At 43.9% G+C, this 17,421-nt stretch overlaps 1 protein-coding gene across 14 annotated transcripts in view; it reads right to left on the bottom strand.

Moving 5' to 3' along the window:
• TCF12 (transcription factor 12) overlaps nt 1-17,421 on the bottom strand; it is a 314,097-nt gene that overhangs the window by 71,116 nt on the left and 225,560 nt on the right. For all 14 annotated transcript variants that reach the window (XM_059714710.1, XM_059714711.1, XM_059714712.1 and 11 more), the window contains one exon: nt 3,789-3,924. In XM_059714710.1, the coding sequence (XP_059570693.1) occupies nt 3,789-3,924 (136 nt within the window). The remainder of the gene's footprint in view (nt 1-3,788; nt 3,925-17,421) is intronic.

The following is a 17,421-nucleotide window of genomic DNA, read 5'->3' as shown; positions in this document are numbered from 1 at the left end:
AAAAAAAGTCAGAAATGTGCAGAAACAAAAACACAGAACTATAGCAATTTCAGTAATCTAAAAAAGAGAATCAGAGGATTTAAGTAAAAGAATTAACATACACAAAAACCCCAAAAGTTTTCAAATTGGAATAATTTCAGAATATAAATAATTAAATGCTGGATTGTATAACTCAGGGGCATCAAACTTATCTGGCAATTCATCCAGTCCCACGGGGCTGGATTGGGCCCACAAACTAGTAATGGGTACCAAGATCCAGGGTTGGCCTCATGTAGGCACCACATGCATGAAGTGCATGGATGCTCCATGTGGCAAGTGCTCCATGCAGCGCATGATGTTGGAGCTGGCATGCATGCTGCACAGAGCACATGGGGCCAAACCAGGACAAACATGGCTGGTGAGTATATACACCATAGGAAGCATATGTACAGCATAGGAAGCACCAGCCTTACATGCTGCACCCAGCATGCTCCAGACTGTCTTTGCATGCCAAAGACAGAGCTGGGGCCACTGTGTGCAGTATGTGGGGCCAGTCAGAAACCCCCAGGCTGCATCACAGGCCAGATCACAGGGCTCTGTGAGCCATATCTTTGATACCCCTGATTTCCAAACTTGATAGAAGAGCATGGGCGAGCAATTATTTTAACTCGAGGACCACTTAATATGTTTTGATGAGCTGTTCAGGGCCGCAAGGGTAGCCCCGCCCCTTGACACGTGCCCCACCCCTTAGTTCCCATCTTGGGACTGGAAGTCCTGCCTCTAACCTCTGACTTTTGCCACTGGAAGTCCCTCCCCATGCCCCCTGGAGATGCTCCTTTTGGAAAGAGGATTTGCCATCTTAGAACCGGAAAAAAATTCCAAATTATATACTAAAAATCAAATATACATCCATAATAATATATTTTAAGTAAAAATATATATTTTTGTCCTGATTAGTGTGTTTGTGCTGTATATATAGAAGTGATTGAATAATAGCTCAAGATGAAGTCCTACTCTTGTATATTGTGTGGGGTGTGGAGGGGTGTCAGGGGGAATGGGTGTGGGGTTTGTGGGAAGCTGTGGGTGGTTGGGTATGAGATTTGTGGGGGGCTGTCGGGTGTGTGAAGGGGGAGGGTGGCTGAGGGTGTGTGAGTGCATGTGTGTGGTGGGGGGGGGTGTGAAGCAGTGAGCACGGCTCCCCCCAGAGGTGTGTCAGTGTGTGAGTGGGTACAGTATTTCTAGGGTGTGTATTATGTGTGGGGGAGGGTGTGGTTCTAGGGTTTGCAGGGGAGGGTTTGAGGGTATGATGGGGTATGCATGGGAACCCCTCTGTGTGTACCCCCCTGAGCTGCTCAGCACCCATCTCCACCCTGCAACAACCCAGAGCCCGCGCATCCTGTGGTGTCTCCCCCCACCACTGCCAACAGCGTGAAGCCACAGCGTGCCCCGCGCCCACTCCGCACTGCCCAGCTGTGGTGCATCCTGCCACCCCTGGACATGCAGCAGACCTAGGGCACCTCATTCCGGCTGCTGCTGCTGCCCCCAACCCTGCAGTAGTGGCAAGGACCAGTGCGTGCAGCCCCAACCCTGTGTGCCCTGCACCAGCTCCGGGCTTGTCCGTCCAGGCTGAGCAGCAGCAGAGGCAGTGCCAGGCAGAAATAGTTGCTTGGCTTGGGACAAAGTGGCCCCTCCCCCTTGCCACTTTTGGGCAGTTTTTGGTGCAGCCACCTGGAGCCCGCACCAGACTGCAGTGTGGCTCCATCACTGCTGCCTCTGGACTGCCCTGTGGCTGCTCTGTACTGTCACTACTGCCATACAGGGCAGCCCAGAGACAATGGAGACACAGTGCAGACACAGGGCAGCCCTGCACAGGCTCTAGGCCAGGGGCGGGCGAAACGTGGCCCATGGGCCAGATGCGACCCACCAGGCCATTCTATCTGGCCTGTAGGACCCCTAAAAAATTTAGAAAATTAATATTTATCTGCCCCTGGCTGCTTGTCATGTGGTCCTCAATGGCTTGCCAAAACTCAGTAAGCAGCCCTCTGTCCAAAATAATTGCCAGCCCCTGCTCTAGGCAGCTGAACCAGGAAGCGCTGGTGAGTGGGAAGGGCCGCTTCCGCCCCCAGTGCTGAGCAGCAGTTTGTCCAGCACTGCCACTGCCAAGCCGAGACGAGGAGCCTGGAGCCAGAGCAGGGGGTCTGGGCTGAGTGTGCTGGTCCTGTCCTGTACCGCAGGGCTGGGGACAGTGGCAGCAGCAAAGGAGCTGCCACGGCCCGGGCTGCCTAGAAAGGAAGGCAGTTCCACTGCAGAGCTGCCCCAGCCCTGCTGCATACCCAGGACATGAGAGGGCGCATGTAGTGCAGCAATAGCTAGGCAGGAGCATGGGGTCTGCGCCAGTGTGCCAGAGCCAGAGCTGGCAGGGCCCAGAGTGGGGCAACAGGAGAGTGGGGTATGGTCCATCAGAGCCTCTATGGAGCTGGGCCAGGCTGTGCCAGCAGGGAGAGGGGGGAGCTGGCCCCTGCACTCCTGCCACCCAGCCCTGGTCCCCTGCTGGCCCAGGTGCACCAGCACAAGCCCCACACTCCTGCCCAGCTGTCACTGCACTCTGCATGCCCGCTCACTGCTCCTTCCCCCACCTGTCGCAGCTATTTGCTAGCTTTCCTGCCTGCAGCTGCCATTGCTCCTCTCCACACACACCTCCTCCCCTCCGCCAGCCACTCTGGCACCACGTGGTTCCCATCTGTACCACTGGGACCGCAGGAGCTCGCCTGGACCAGCCCTGAGGACTGGGGTGATCACCTGAGGTCCTCCCCTGCCTCCCTCTCCACCCCCCCCTTTCTTATCTGACTTTCCCTCTCTGGTGGAGGGAGGCTGGAATAGCCCGAGGGTCCCACACCAAAAGTTCCAGCTGGGAGCAGTGGAGGGGGGAAGAAGGGGGGGATGGGGCAGGGCCGGGCTGGCCTTGCTTCTGCAGTGGTTTGGTCCTGCTGGCAGCTTCCCCTGGGTCCTACTGCCACTGTCATCTTTGACAAGCAGTCAGGGGCAGATAAATATTAATTTTCTAAATGTTTTAGGGGCCCCACAAATGGGATAGAATGGCTTGGTGGGCTGGATCCAACCTGTGAGCCATATTCTGACAGCCCCTGCCTTAGAGGCTACCGCTGTCAAATATTCTGTTAGTGACTACTAGTGAAATACATATTAAGATCCACTTATCTCTTAACATCTCTAGAATATGCTGTACATAAGTTTATTTAGTTGCAATTCATTTTATGTAATTTTGTTCAGACATATTTTAACAGGGAAAAAAAATTATCCATCTAATAGCATACACCAAAGAAACAGTTTTTCCCCTCCTATTAATTACTATATTGATCATTAACAGCTACAAACATTATGGGTACCATAAACTCCACACTGCCCTGAACAGATTAACTTCTACCGTATAAAAGGATAATTGTTTTTCCTTTGCATTTTGACAATTTATAATGGTAATGACCTTAAGGTCAAACATTTTCAGGAGTTAATGATGGCCTGGGTTAAGGGCACTACTCTGCTATTTCAAATGGCCATCAACTCCTATCCATCTGTCATTACTGCTCTTGCAATTAAGTTTTTATTTTAAGGGACTACTGATCAGTTCTGAACCCAAATTACTGTTTCAAACAAAAATTCACTAAATTTTGTATTCTCATTTATTTAGCTCTAGAGAGAATAATCTGCAATACACAAGATTACCTTATTTTTAGGTGACAGTTGTATATCAAAAATACATCAGCTTTAAAGATTTAAGGATAGTCTGCACTAACCAAGAGTTGACGGGTCATGAAGTGGTCTTCGGCGTGGATTTGTGCCAGAAAATGGGTAATACGATGTTCCAGGTTTTCCTGAGGATGATAACTGACCTGGGCTTCCAAGGCCCATATCCGGTCGAAGAAGACTGGACTGTAAAACAAACAGTGAAAAAAGAAATGTAAATTGCATCTCTCTCTCTCCCTCTCTCTCTCTCTAAGCTTCAAGTTAAGTTAATAGATTATTAATTATACTCACTTCTACCAATTGTCACCATTTATTCAGTTTTCAATCAAGGTCTTAAAGTTCAAAAGATAATTTTTTTTTACTATTAAAAAAAAGTTCTGTCCTTACAAGTTACACTGTAAAAGAATAAGCTTGGCTGCAATTCATGAAAAGGAACATAACCATTTATATTTAAAAGGTGTGCCTACTAATCTGTACTAAACTGTGAACAAAATCATAATATTTTGTTTAATTTACTATGTAAAAGGAAAATAATGGATTCAATTAAAAAATATAGTATGATATTAGAACTTATCATTCAGATTCTGTATTTATGCATTGGTGTATCTATAGGTACATAAAGACATTGTCTTAAAGAGCCATCTAAAATGCAGGCCTAAAATGTATTTTGACTGAACATTCCATATGGGCGTTTAAACACCCTTTGTTCTGCAGTTTAACATTAAAATAAAGCCCAAACTTAAAAAGAACTCTTTATAAAAGTAGATGCTACTGAACAAGAGAAGACTGTTCACTATGACAGCGACACTAATCACAGTTTCTCCTCACATATTAATATCCCATCCTGCCTTAGACACTGCACAAACCATTTTATATATACAGTTTTGGCTAGGTAAAAAATATATATTTATGGCAACATCAAGAGAAGTGAGTTTGTTTTTTTTTATTCATACTGGGTCAGTACCTGAAACCTGGTACTTATTTTGTGTTTTTATACCTTTTATATTATTATGTTTGACATTCAATCAGAATCAAGGATGAAAATGGAGCTACAAAAAGGGCATGCAAAAAAAGATTTGCCTGCATGTGTGTCTAGATTTAATCTGTGCTAGCAATATCAAAGAGCTCAACTGGAAAATAATGAGGGAGGCCAGGCCAGACCTTGAAAATGTATTTTTTTTTTTTTAAAGTACTTCAGTTTCCACAGCAGTTTTTGGGCACACAAACTACCATGTTTACTCACATAGCACATGCCCCCAAATAAGACCTGTACCCTGCTTTCAGAAGGCAGAGTGAAAAAAAATTCTTGCCAGCAGCATAATGGGACAGCCGGAGTAGGAGAGAGCAACAACTTGTGACTGCTCCATTAACTTCCTAGCTGCTGTCTGACTGTGAACAACTCTTCCCTCCACAGCAGTGTCTGCTCCAGCAGCAGCTTGAGGTGTCCCCTTAATGGGGGGACAAGGAAAGTACCCCTGCACGCTCTGAAGGGACACCCTCCAGCTGCTGCTGCAAACACACAGCCAGCCAGCAGCAACGGAGTTAACTGAGCAGCTACAGGCTGTTGTTCTCTGTTACTGCAGCTGTCCAGCTTTCACACTGCTGGCAAGCAATGCCCAGGCAAAAGCTCCCATCTCAGCAGCAGCTTCTGCTGCAGGAGCCTTTCCTGGGGCAGAGAGAAAGTAACACTGCATGTGCTGTACGGGGGCGGCATAGTGAGCACACGGGGCTCCCTACCTGCTGGCTGTGGACAGGAGGAACCCTGCCTGCTCACTGCGCTGCCCGGGCAGCGTTACTTTTCCTTTCCCCAGGCTCAGCTCCGTGTATTTCTAAAGGAGAGAGAGGAGAGAAGATTCTATTTTGTTTTAACCTTAAGAAATCACAATTTTGATTTTCACCATTTTGTTGGAGGGATTAGAGCTGGCAGAAGTTTCTTGACAGTTCTCTCATCCAGTAGTTTACTGGACAGTGAAATGAGCTTGAAAGCAGCAAGATTAAAAATAACATCTCCTCTTTAATAATCAGATGTTACATTCCTAGTGTCTATGATGGCATCAGCTTAAAACCTGAACTGGTAACGCTGACACACAAGTTTTTTCTATATAATAGTTTTGACAATGTCTTATAGAAAATAAAACAGCAAAAAAGAAATGAAGCTGTTTAATTTCCCTATGTAAGTCATCTTCAAAAAACCTATTTAATTTGTTTTTGATGAATATAAAGGGCTATTTTGTTTGCAGTGTTCCCGAGGCTAATGATTAGGACTACCTGGTTTTACCAAGCGCTAAGCGGTGTTCCAGCGATTGTATTTAACCTATTTAGCAAGTTTCTAAGAGTGACCATTGCGTGGGGAACCTGGACAACTTTGTCACTTTTCCTAATCACCAAGCGTTCCACCTCGTGATTCCCAGCATTCTCTAAATACTGCAATCACAAGTTTACTTCTGCAAAAGCATGAAGGTATGAAGGCATTCACGAATAGCCCCTTAGTATTATAGTAGTATAATTCCACTAAAGAAAAATCTCTTGTTTGGTTGGTTATAGTACAGTTGTCAGAGAGTGGGCTCTAGCACTGACATGTTACAATAATGAGACAGGTCCAACCACAGAAACTGAAAGCTAGTCTGACATAACAATCAATGGAAGAGTCACGGGCTTTGCTCCCAGCAAGTCTCAGATATTGTGTACAGTCCAATAGTACAAGCAATAATTTGTAAATCTAACACAGTTATTCTTCAACTACTTTCTTCCCATATCGCTACAATTAAATGAAGCACATCAAGTAACTCTAGTTAAATATTATAATTTTTCCTTAGACTGACAAAGTAAAATAAAAATAGCTGTCATTAGCTCATCCTATCGATCTTTCTGTCTGTCTGAAACAACTGAGAAACAATATTGATTAGGACTGATCCTGTCCTAAGGGCATCTGATGGAGAAAGGAATATACAAGTACCACTGAGAATATAATGGCTAGGAAAGGAGCTTTGTATTATCAGTACTAGTCTCCTCTGGACCAACTGCCCGAGGTGTCTTTGTAGGCATCAGTTCACTGAAATGATACATAGCTTAGTTCTTAACATTCTTAATACAGAATGTTCAACTCCTCAGTCAGCCAGAACCTCATCTGCTAAACACGTATCCAATTACTAAAGAATAATCAATGACCAGTTATCCTCCTGAAACAGTGACTAACCCTGCCTGGATTACTGTCGTCACAGATAAACATACATCACTGTTAAGTATCTGTCTCTCGAAACATGATAATTCATTTGAAAGCATTTTAAAATATTTTTAATGGGTAACAAATCAGAAACCACACAAATAGATTTTTGTTTTAGTCAGTCAAGTGATTCAATGGCTCCAGTTCCAAAGACTGACAACTGGTTAGCTGAGAGGGGAGTGTGAGGAAGATGGAAAGAAGTCAACTTGGCTGTGATGTTTTTCAATATCTATCCTTTCAGCTAATCCAAGAAACAGCCATGTTGACACCAATGCAAAATCAGGGAAAGGTGCTACAGCACCTAATGGCTAATAAAAAGTTTTTGGATGAAGGGTGCCTCAGCAAAAGAGGACTCAGACGGATAAAATGAGCATGAATCCCCTCTTCAAGTATATGGAAAAAATACAAAATAAAAGAATCACATGTGCATAGTAGTACACAATTACATCTAACTTCATAGGACAAAGCAGTTTTGCATAACAGCTCTGTATTAGACGGTCAAGTTAGCTTGCATGTGCAAATTAACAGCAAGGATCCAGGTTTTCCGTTTCTCACGGAAAAAGGGAGAAAAATGCAGATTTTTCCCTTTACTCAAGGAAAATGTAGATTTTTCATATTAATGGAGAAACCCATGAATTTTGCAGTTTTGCAAAGAGCTCTCTTCAGCCTAGCACAGATACATCGGGGGCAGATGCAGGCTGCCCACTGCAGGCTTGGGCTCCCCACCCTGCTGCCTTCCCCCAGGGCCTCCACAGCCCAGCAGGTGCAACCCAATGTTGCAGGGCAGACCGGGGCTGTGCGGGGAAGCTGCTTGCCACTTCAAGCCCTGTGCCACCCTGGCAAGATGTGACCTGTGCCATTGCCGTCATGTGGGCAGGGAATGCGTCACCAGGGCAGTGTGGAGCTTGCAGTGGCAACAAGCTTCTCTGCACAGCCCTGCAGCACTGGGTCACACCCGCCGGGATGCGGAGGCCCCAGGGGAGGGTAGCAGAGTGGGCAGCCCATGGTTGTCCCTACCCCATGCACAGATCTGGGGGGCACGGGTCCCCCTTGCAGCCTGGGAGTATGTGCAGTACCAGAGAGCCAGCCTCCGTCCTGCCTGAGCCCAAAACTGGAAGGCAGCAGAGGTAGAAGCCAGGTTCTGCGTTCCACTCCACTCAGCTGCTGCCTCCTGTGGGGGGCAGGGGGGCTGTGGGTTGGGGGCAAGGGGCACCAGAAGGACCAGGGGGGACTGTACAGGGCAGAGGCTGGAGCGGGAGAGGAAGTGAGGAGCACTGGCAGGGCCAGGGGGACCTGTGGGTGGGGAGTGAGGGGCCTGGACCTATATCCTAGTGAGCTAAGGGGGCAGGGGGAGCTCTGATTTTTCATGATAAAAATCCCAAAATCAAATACCAAAATGTATATGTATTTAGAATTAATTTTATTACTAGCCAACTGCCCATCAAGAATGACTGCGGGGCGGGACTGGGCAGGAACAGAGGCCTGCATCCCTCCCCACGCCCCCCTCAGGCTGAAGCCATTCCCCCTCTCCCTCCCCACTGCCGCTTCGGGCCAGGGCAGGGCCAGGGATGGAGCCTGGGCTGCTGTCCACCTCCCCTCCACCACTTTGGGCTCGGGCGTGGGCCATTCCCCTCCTCCCCCCCCACTGCTTTGGGCCAGGTCCGGGGCCAGGGCCGTTGCACTGCTGCTTTGGGTTGGGGCCGAGGTGTTCTACCCCACCACTTCGGGCCAGGGCCAGGGCTGCCCCCTGCCTCCCACCACCACTTCAGGGCGGGGGCAGAGGCAGGGCCAGTGCTGGGGCCATTCTCCCCCACTGCTTCAGGGCAGGGCCAGGGCCGATGCCCCTCTCCCTCCCCCTGCTGCTTTGGGTCAGGACCGGGGCCCACAACCATGGCAGCATTCACAGTGTTGCACAGTTCTACTGTCTATCCCTGTCCATGTAGGGCACTCTGATTGGCTGCCAAGACAGCCAATCAGAGTGTGAATAAAGCATTACAGACAGACAGACAGACAGACATAGGCTTTTATAATATTAGATAGTGATTGAACCACTGGTAGTCTTTCAGATTGGTTTAAAACTGTAACTATATCAAGAAAACATTATGTACAATTGATACCCACACACACACACAGACACACACACACACTAGGGGCCTTTCATTTTAATCACAGATTTTGGGGGTTTTAATCAGAGAATTTCAATTTATCAGGGAAAACCAGGATCCCTGATTAACAGTCTAATTCAATGGGGACCAACCTTTTTGGAAGATGTGCCACAAATCAGCACTGCACCCTTCCCATATATCACTCCTAATCTGCTGCTCTGTTTTCTGCTACCTGTCCGATCTGAAGTTTTGTTGTCAGTCCCTTTCCTGATCTTCATACATGCCACAGGCTGGCTCATACTCTTGTTTAAAAACTACAAACTAACAACAACAACAAAAAGGAAAAGATGGAGAATTTTGGTTTTCTGAAATTATTTTATCAATTTAAAGAAAATAAATTAAATTGACATTTGTCTTAACTGAATCCCTATGAGCCCTGGTTAGCTAACAGAGAATAAGATTCACAGTAACCAGGGTGCTCTAAGAACTAGGAGAGCTGGTTCAACATCTACTTTTTCAGGCATCAAGGGATTTTCTAGAACTCTGAAGAACACATACAAGGTGAGAAAGTTGAGTCCATTTCTTCCATCAAGCGACTGTATCAAATTTGAAATCCAATTGGGGCAGAGCTAAAGTTTCAGCATGTTGACCATTTTGTAGCAGGGAGATGTTGTTCCTGAGTAGTGTAGAAGGCAAACATTGTTAGATGCCACACACCTTCTGATTTTCTTACTTTTGTGACTGCATGTCAACTAAGTTAAATTAAAACTTTTTTGGAGGTGAGGGACATTGGTTAATATATTAATTTAATAAAACACAGTGATGAAGGACAGTTACACTCCTCTAAACTGACATAATCCAGTCTAATTAAGTTATATATGTCCCACGTACTTTTAGAAGTGGAAAACCTAGTAGAAAATTAAAATGCTAGCAAGTAATTTCCCAGGAAATTCCTATTACATTACACACCTTCAGGCTTGCAAAGGAGTAACTCAGGTGAGTTGCATGGTATTCTCAGGCAAATCAAGATGAACAACTAAGACAAGAAATGTTGCACTTTTAGCTATTCGGTTTTCCAAATTTTGGCAACTGAATAAACAACAGACCAAAATAAGCACTGAATTTGGAAAACACTGACATTTGTGAAATTATATTATGATGTAAATTCATTTTAAATTTAAATTCTAGGGATATGTTCGCAATTATCAGCATGTTGTTAAAGAATCCTATCCTGAGAATATCATTAGATAGTGATGTGAAATACACTTGTTACCATTTTGAGAACAAAGGGACCTTGAATGAGTAATCAATAGCAACTGCCAGCAATGAGGCATTAATTATGATCTTCTCTAGTGTTTTGTCTCAGACAAGGTTTCATTAAATGCATTGTGCTAACCTGTACAGTTTCAAATCATTACCAATACATTTGACCATATATATTTTCAGGGGGGGAGAGAGGGAGAGAGATTGCAAGCAAGCAAGCGAAAGTGAACACCTTGAAAGAAAAAAAAATCTAAGTGATATATGAACACTGAACATTCTTTTTCTTGCTCAATTTAGAGAGAATAGCATGGATTCCTAACAAAATATCTCAGGAGAGGATTCTTTAACGACAAGCTGATAATTGAGAACATCTCTCTCATTTTTTTTAAATGTCCAGATCCTATAATCTCAGTGTAGTCTCTTGAAAATTTAATTATCATTCTCTATAACTAAAGTGTCATGCAGGTTTGAGAAGATAATGACAGTCATCCATCAATTGCATCCTGCCAGTGTAATCAGGCTAATCTAGCTCACTAGAGTAAAAAACAGCTACCTAGGGTACTAAATACTAAAGTGCTGCAACATCATAAACAAAATAACAGACATTTAGTTTTACTATCCTTCTTAATTAACATTAACACTGAGAAATACCAAGATCTGAACATATTCCTCCTCTCTGTAACACTAAAGCTTTTTTAATACTACATCAGCTGCCTCCCTCAATATGTAAACCTAAGCAGACCCTGCTATTATGGGTGTTTCTATCCCTAAAGAAGGGGAAAAAAGATGGAAATATTACCGTAAGTAGCTTTTACAAGTGTCCAAATCAAAAGATGACCCCCGGGGGGGGGGGGGGGAATAATGTTTTTGTGTTTATTCTGCATTTAAATTACTAGAAAGCATGCAGGCAATACAGCTATTTTTACATGAATACCTCCCCTCTCCAGTGTGATGGTTGGTTTCCATGCACTAGTTCCCCAAGTGGTAAGATTGCAAATGCTGTTATAGGCTTCTAGAAGCAGAACCCTGCTGCTGCTGGTATCCAATCCCTGAGGTTATGCTGGCTCAGCTTGTCTTTTGCTCATCCCCCCAGGGTGAGGTATTTTTGCCTTGCATACTGAATTCTGGGAATTCATTGCTAAATACTGTGATTACAGTCCTCCCCCCTCCCTTTTGAATCTTTTTGCTACATTATGAAAGGAATAATTTGAGCTGCTTCCTTTGCCTGATTATACAGAGGAAGCAGTTTTGTAAGGGGCTGAGAAGTGTAACGAGGAGAGAAGCAGCTGAAGGGGTATTCATCCTACTTTTTGGGTTTTTTAGGGAACCTGGTTTCTTTTTATGGTTATAAGATATGGGCACAAGAAGTTGACTTGGTCATTAAAATACAAGGTTTTTTTTACTACCAGCTGAGCCCTAGTGTTTTAAAAATGAGAATGTAAATATATTAAGGCATTAACACAAGCTTTATTTTTGCATCAAGTAATTCTCTCTGCATTTTTATATATATAATTTTAATACAGGATCACTGCAATAGTTTTTGCTTATTTACTAGTGAAGTTCTGTTTCTTTTTGCCAGTAATGACCAAGAGGAAAATCTCCAATCACTAACTACTTTAAAGTCAGACTCAATTTAAAGTAATGATGGTTCAAATGCTTGCAAGAGTAGTTCCAACACCATCTAAAGGGCTTTTGAAATGAGGATAAAGTGGAAAAGAAAATACCATGCACTGTTTCAGCATAGTGGCCTCCAAATCAGTATGTTTAATGGTTTGGACATCAGAAGCAGGAAATTAAAATTAATCATGGCTCAGCCTAATACATACAATGCTAGATTTAAATAGCTTCCTGATATAATATTGTAAAAAAGGCTGAACTGAAGCTATCAAAGTTACCTACACCAAATATGCACTTGACTTATGTAACTGAGATCACTGCTGCAATTCTGCATTAACGAAGACTTTTGGCCATCTATAGGGATAGCTTTTATGAAAAGTTTGACTGTGTGCACACAAACCAGCCAGTCCTTAACAAAAAAAATAAAAAAGAAAGAAGCCATCAAAATGTTTTATTTTACAAGTTCAAACACAGGTCTGCACAATGCCTATGGTAATTTACAAGTCACATTTATATCTTCTTGTCTTATGCTGGGTTTTCTCAGTAGTAAAGTGATGAAATAAAAGATGACACTTACACTTAAAAACCATAGAGGCTCTGCTAGAAGCCTGTAAAACCTATTATTAATGTGACAAGGGATGCCCTCTAGTGGTGAAATACAACTAAACTCCCAGAAATACTTTGGATTTGTTGCACCAAATTATTAGGTCTTTTAATCCCCAATTTATGCATGTTCTCTTTTATAAAGCCATGCATATTAGTGAATAGTCAACCATTATGTGCAGTGTTCCTTCAGACAGCTGAGCTTTACAGGTTTAAACTTCAGGTGAAAAACAAGCCTAATACTGAAATGGTATTTGTATTCAGGATCCCATTATAAATATCATAGACAAACTCAAAAGCATGAGTATAGAGCACTTCCATAAAACATACATTGCCCTTTCCTTGAGGTCTGTAGAAGTCCTAAGCTATCAGTCTTCTATAAATAATTTTCCATGTATGTAGAATGAGCTGAATGGCTTGGTTTCCCTTCTGGTATAGTCAGGAGTGGCCAGCTGGTCTTCTGCTTCTAGTTGGCTTCCTTAGGATATTGGTTTGGAGCAACATTCCCCCCTAAATACTTCTGCTAGGAAAGTAGAAGAGGGCTTCAGAATAGTTGATGATAAAGCAGTTGGAGGCAAGCTAGTAGATGCACAGACCAAGGTAGTTCAGGGAGTTCAGCAGATCAGAACAGCTGCAAAAGCAGGGACTGCTACCACTGGAACAATGTCATAAAATGGGCTTAGCTAAGACTGCCCTGCCCCCATGCATTCCTTTGGACTCTACTGTGGAGAGGAGAAGCACTCTCCCTACTTTGGAGGCAGTAAGATACAAGTGATATCAATCTCTTCCCTTTGCTATCTAAGGCCTGGGGAACCAGCCTCAGAGAGGAACCAGTCTCTCGGGCATCAGCCACCAGAAGTAGACACAGAAGCTGCCAAAGCAAGGACCTCCAGACATTCAGAAAACTTCAGTTTGGACTTTCTATGCTCTGTTCTGACTGACTGCGTATGCTCCAGCCTCTCTCTCACTCCCTTCACTTCACCTCCAATTCATCTTCCCCGTCAACTCCAATTCATCCCTCCAGTCCCAATTCCCCTTTAACGTCCCCTCTTCCATTATTTTGCTTTATCCCAGTCGTTTTCAATTTTTTTCAGTTGCACACCTCTTTGGAAATTTTGAATGGAAGTGTGGACCCCTATGAATTGTAAGTGTTGTTATCTGTGTAGTTTTGATTGATCATAGTAATCTTTTGCGGACCCCTTAGACATAGTCTGCAGACCCCCAGGGGTCACAGACCAAAACCACTGTTCTATCCCAAGTAAACCCTCACTACACAAAAGTCATGGAATTAATTATATTTGCTGTCATCACATATGTTCACTCTGCTCATATATTATTCTTTTTTCTTTATCCATTCTGTGTAGATTATAAACCGTTTGGGGAGGGAGTATCTATTAATCTGAGTTTGAACAGCATTTAGCACTATTGGATTGTGCCGTTCTTGGTCAGTCCTGTAAAAAACACAATCAGTACTGAAAATCATAGTGCTGATTTTCCTGGATACAGCTCATAGTCAGGTGAAAGACCTGGGGTGAGCCTGAGATGCAAGAACCAAACACTCTGGGCTGAACAGCATATGAAGCTCACCAAATAGCACAGACAGTTATACTATTTGGCAACACAAAATTATGTTCCCTGGTACTTATTAAACTCATGTAACAGGCATAGTTCTCCTTATTTTTATTTATTCATTTTTTACATGTGTGCACTCACAAGGACACCCTGAAAGCATACCTTAAAAGGGTGGCATCAACCTTACAACCTAGGAAGTGCTGGCTGGTAACAAAGGTCTCAATGGCACTGCACCAAGCTACATCAAGCTACAGCCCACTTTGAAGAGAACTGTCTTGCTTAGGAAATGAAGAAACAGCAGAGGAAGGGAAATGCACAACATCCTGGCCAAAAGCTGTGCTCTCCCCAAGGCCCCCCATGTCATATTTGTGGAAAAGCTTGAGAGCATGGATTGGACTCTTTAGCCATCTTAAAACTCACCAATAATTCCCCTCAGCAGACATCATTCTCATACTGAGGAATAGCTGAAGTTATTGCATAATTTAACTCCAAGCAAACACAAGCTCATAAAGAGATGCAATACTGCATTTAGAAAAGTTTTTAAATTCATCATCCATCTCTAAAGAAAAGTGTAGAAAGGAAATGAGTAACTTTGTTACTTTCCTAAAGAGAGTCAAGATGATTCTTCCCAGAATTTGCTCCTATTTTATAAATAACATCCTTTCTCCTACTATAACTAATCTGTAACACCTGCTACCCACTTTGCTCAGGGATGTCTTCCCTGATTAACTTCAGGTGGTCACCTTTAGCACTGGAGAAACCTAGCCTCTCAGCAAGTACATCTTTACTTTCTTAAATGGTCATGTCTATGAGAAAGCAGGGTCTTTATCTCTGCTGAAAAATAAGAGGCATTCTTGTGCTACTGGCAGAATAATGCACCTCTAATAAGGTATAAACAAGATAAGATTAATAGTATGCATATAATTAAGCAAAATAAAGCTTGGGTTTGCAAATTCAGATAGGTCTAAACATAAACCCTTTTAAAGGAGTATCACTGGGCAGAATCCAGAATCACTGCATTAGTTAAAATTGTGCCAGCCTTTCTTCTATGAACACAGGTTTCTGGAGATTTACAATTGAGTTATAAAAAAATTTGCTTTTGGGCTGACACATGATATAAAAAGTGTCAGCCAAGAGCAGATTAAAAAGAAAATTTACAAAACAAAATCAATGTGTCAGCTTTTAAAGTTATATTAGCGTTAAAAATATACACACACAAATCTTAGGACTCTTTGTACTTGTAAACACAAGGATGACTTGTACTTAAAAAGACATTATGATCTCAATCCAGTTTTTGGTGACACATGACAAAAATATCTACTGCTACCACAGATTGGCACATATCACTAGAACAAAATTCACATGGAAAACAATGGGGGAAAAGCATGGAAAATAAACTGCTTTTTATTCACCTGTGCAGAGTCTAACATGTGGGTAGGCTTTTATCATTTATACTTTTGGAGTACGTAGTCATTATTTTGACTTAATTAATGGAGTATTTACATTTTACTTAAAAACATGAAGCAGTACTCATTACATAAATAGTGCTTACCATATTAAGATTTATTCAAGAAATGGGAGATCTGTTGGCTGTTGTTATGGCATTTATTTCTACTAAAATCCCTTGATACAACCTTATATAATGTCTCATCCTCCCATTGTATAAATCTAACATATTTGAAGTTATAACACCCCCAATTTAAGACAAAACAAGCAGTCATACTCTTCTGCCCTCCTACTTGCTTGCATTGCCCTTCCCTTAATCCCCTACAGTTTGTCTTTCTGGTAACATTATAATGGCATATAAATGCATGACACACCCTAGTATAAATTTCTGGTTATCCTTTTTAATAAAGAAGGTTTAGCAGGGATAAAAAAGTTTCAGAAACAAGCAATGAAAATGATTAAAGATCTGGAAAAAGACGACTTCTTTATTCGTAGAGAGAGAGAGAACTGATATGCGCAAAGAAAACACAAATACTAAAACAGATGTCAAAATGCCACAAAATAATACACAGGAGTGCTCAATCTATTTTTCCCAAGTACAGAAAGAAGAGAAACTCAATGAAATTGAAAGGCAATATATTTAAGTGATGCAAGAAAACTCTTTAAAAAAAAAAATGAATAGAACTCATGATGTAACTTGTTATGGCAACTTACTGGCATATCCTATCCTTGAAGCGAAGAGCTCAGAAGACATAAAAAGAAAGACTGGATATTAGGGGCTGTGCAAAGCTTCAGTAGTCGGTTCAATTTGGTGGAGATTTGGCCCAGTTCGGTGACCGAATCTCTGAATCTTAATCAAATTGAGAGACCAATTAAAAGCTCTGAATCAAATCGAAAGATTCTGAATTGATTCAGAAAAGATTCGGCCATAGACTAAACAGGCAGCAGTCCTCCCCACGCTGGACATAGCTGCCTCCAGCTGGTAAGTCTGTTGTGGTGGACAGAGGGTGGGGGGAAGGAAGGGGAGTGGCAGAGGGAGGGATTGGGGCCGATATAAGCTGCCCAGCCGGGGCAGAGGGCACAGGATTCAGGGAGGGGAGCAGGGGCTATGACCTGATGCCGCTTGCCCAGCCAAGGTGGAGGGGATGTGGGCGCAGCTCGTTCTGGGCAGAAGGGAGCAAGCAGCAGCCGGGCACAGCCCCTGCTCCCAGTGCTGCCACACCCACATCCCGTGCTCCCCCCACCCTGGCTGGGCAAGAGGTGGCAGCACCACCCCTGGGCAAGGGGTGGCAGGGCAGAGCCAGCGCAAAAGAGGCACAGGGGGGCAGGCACTTGTACTGCTTGCCCAGCTGAGGCGGGGGGCAGGCGCTGCTGTTGCTTGCCCAGCTGGCACTGGGGGGCATGAGATGCAGATGAGGCAGTGCTGGGAGCAGGGGCTATACCCTGCTGCTGCTTGCTCCCTTCCACCCAGCACAAGTCGCATCTGCGTCCCGCCTTCCCCCGCCCCCCCGAGCTGAGCAAGTGGCAGCAGAGCATAGCCCCCACTCCAAGGACTGCCGGACCCGCATCCCGCAGCCCCCCACCCTGGCTGGCCAGCTTGTCCCAGCCCTAATCACTCCGTCCCCCGTGCCCCTTCCCTTCCCCCCATCCCAAACCCCAACAAACTTACCAGCTGGAGGCAGCTGTGCCCAGTGTGGTAAGGACTGCTGCCTGTTTAGTATATGGCCAAATCTCCAAAGTGGTGCCAAATCTTCGGATCTGATTCAGCCGAATCGAATTGGGACAGTGATTCGAATCTCCGAATCAAATCACTATCCCTCCAAATCGGCCGAATCTGAATCCAAAGTGAATACT

The sequence above is a fragment of the Alligator mississippiensis genome, chromosome 11 (genome assembly GCF_030867095.1).
Source record: "Alligator mississippiensis isolate rAllMis1 chromosome 11, rAllMis1, whole genome shotgun sequence".
Taxonomy (NCBI): Eukaryota; Metazoa; Chordata; order Crocodylia; family Alligatoridae; genus Alligator; species Alligator mississippiensis.
Note: the sequence above shows the minus strand (reverse complement) of the source record. Positions and strands in the feature narration are given on the sequence as shown.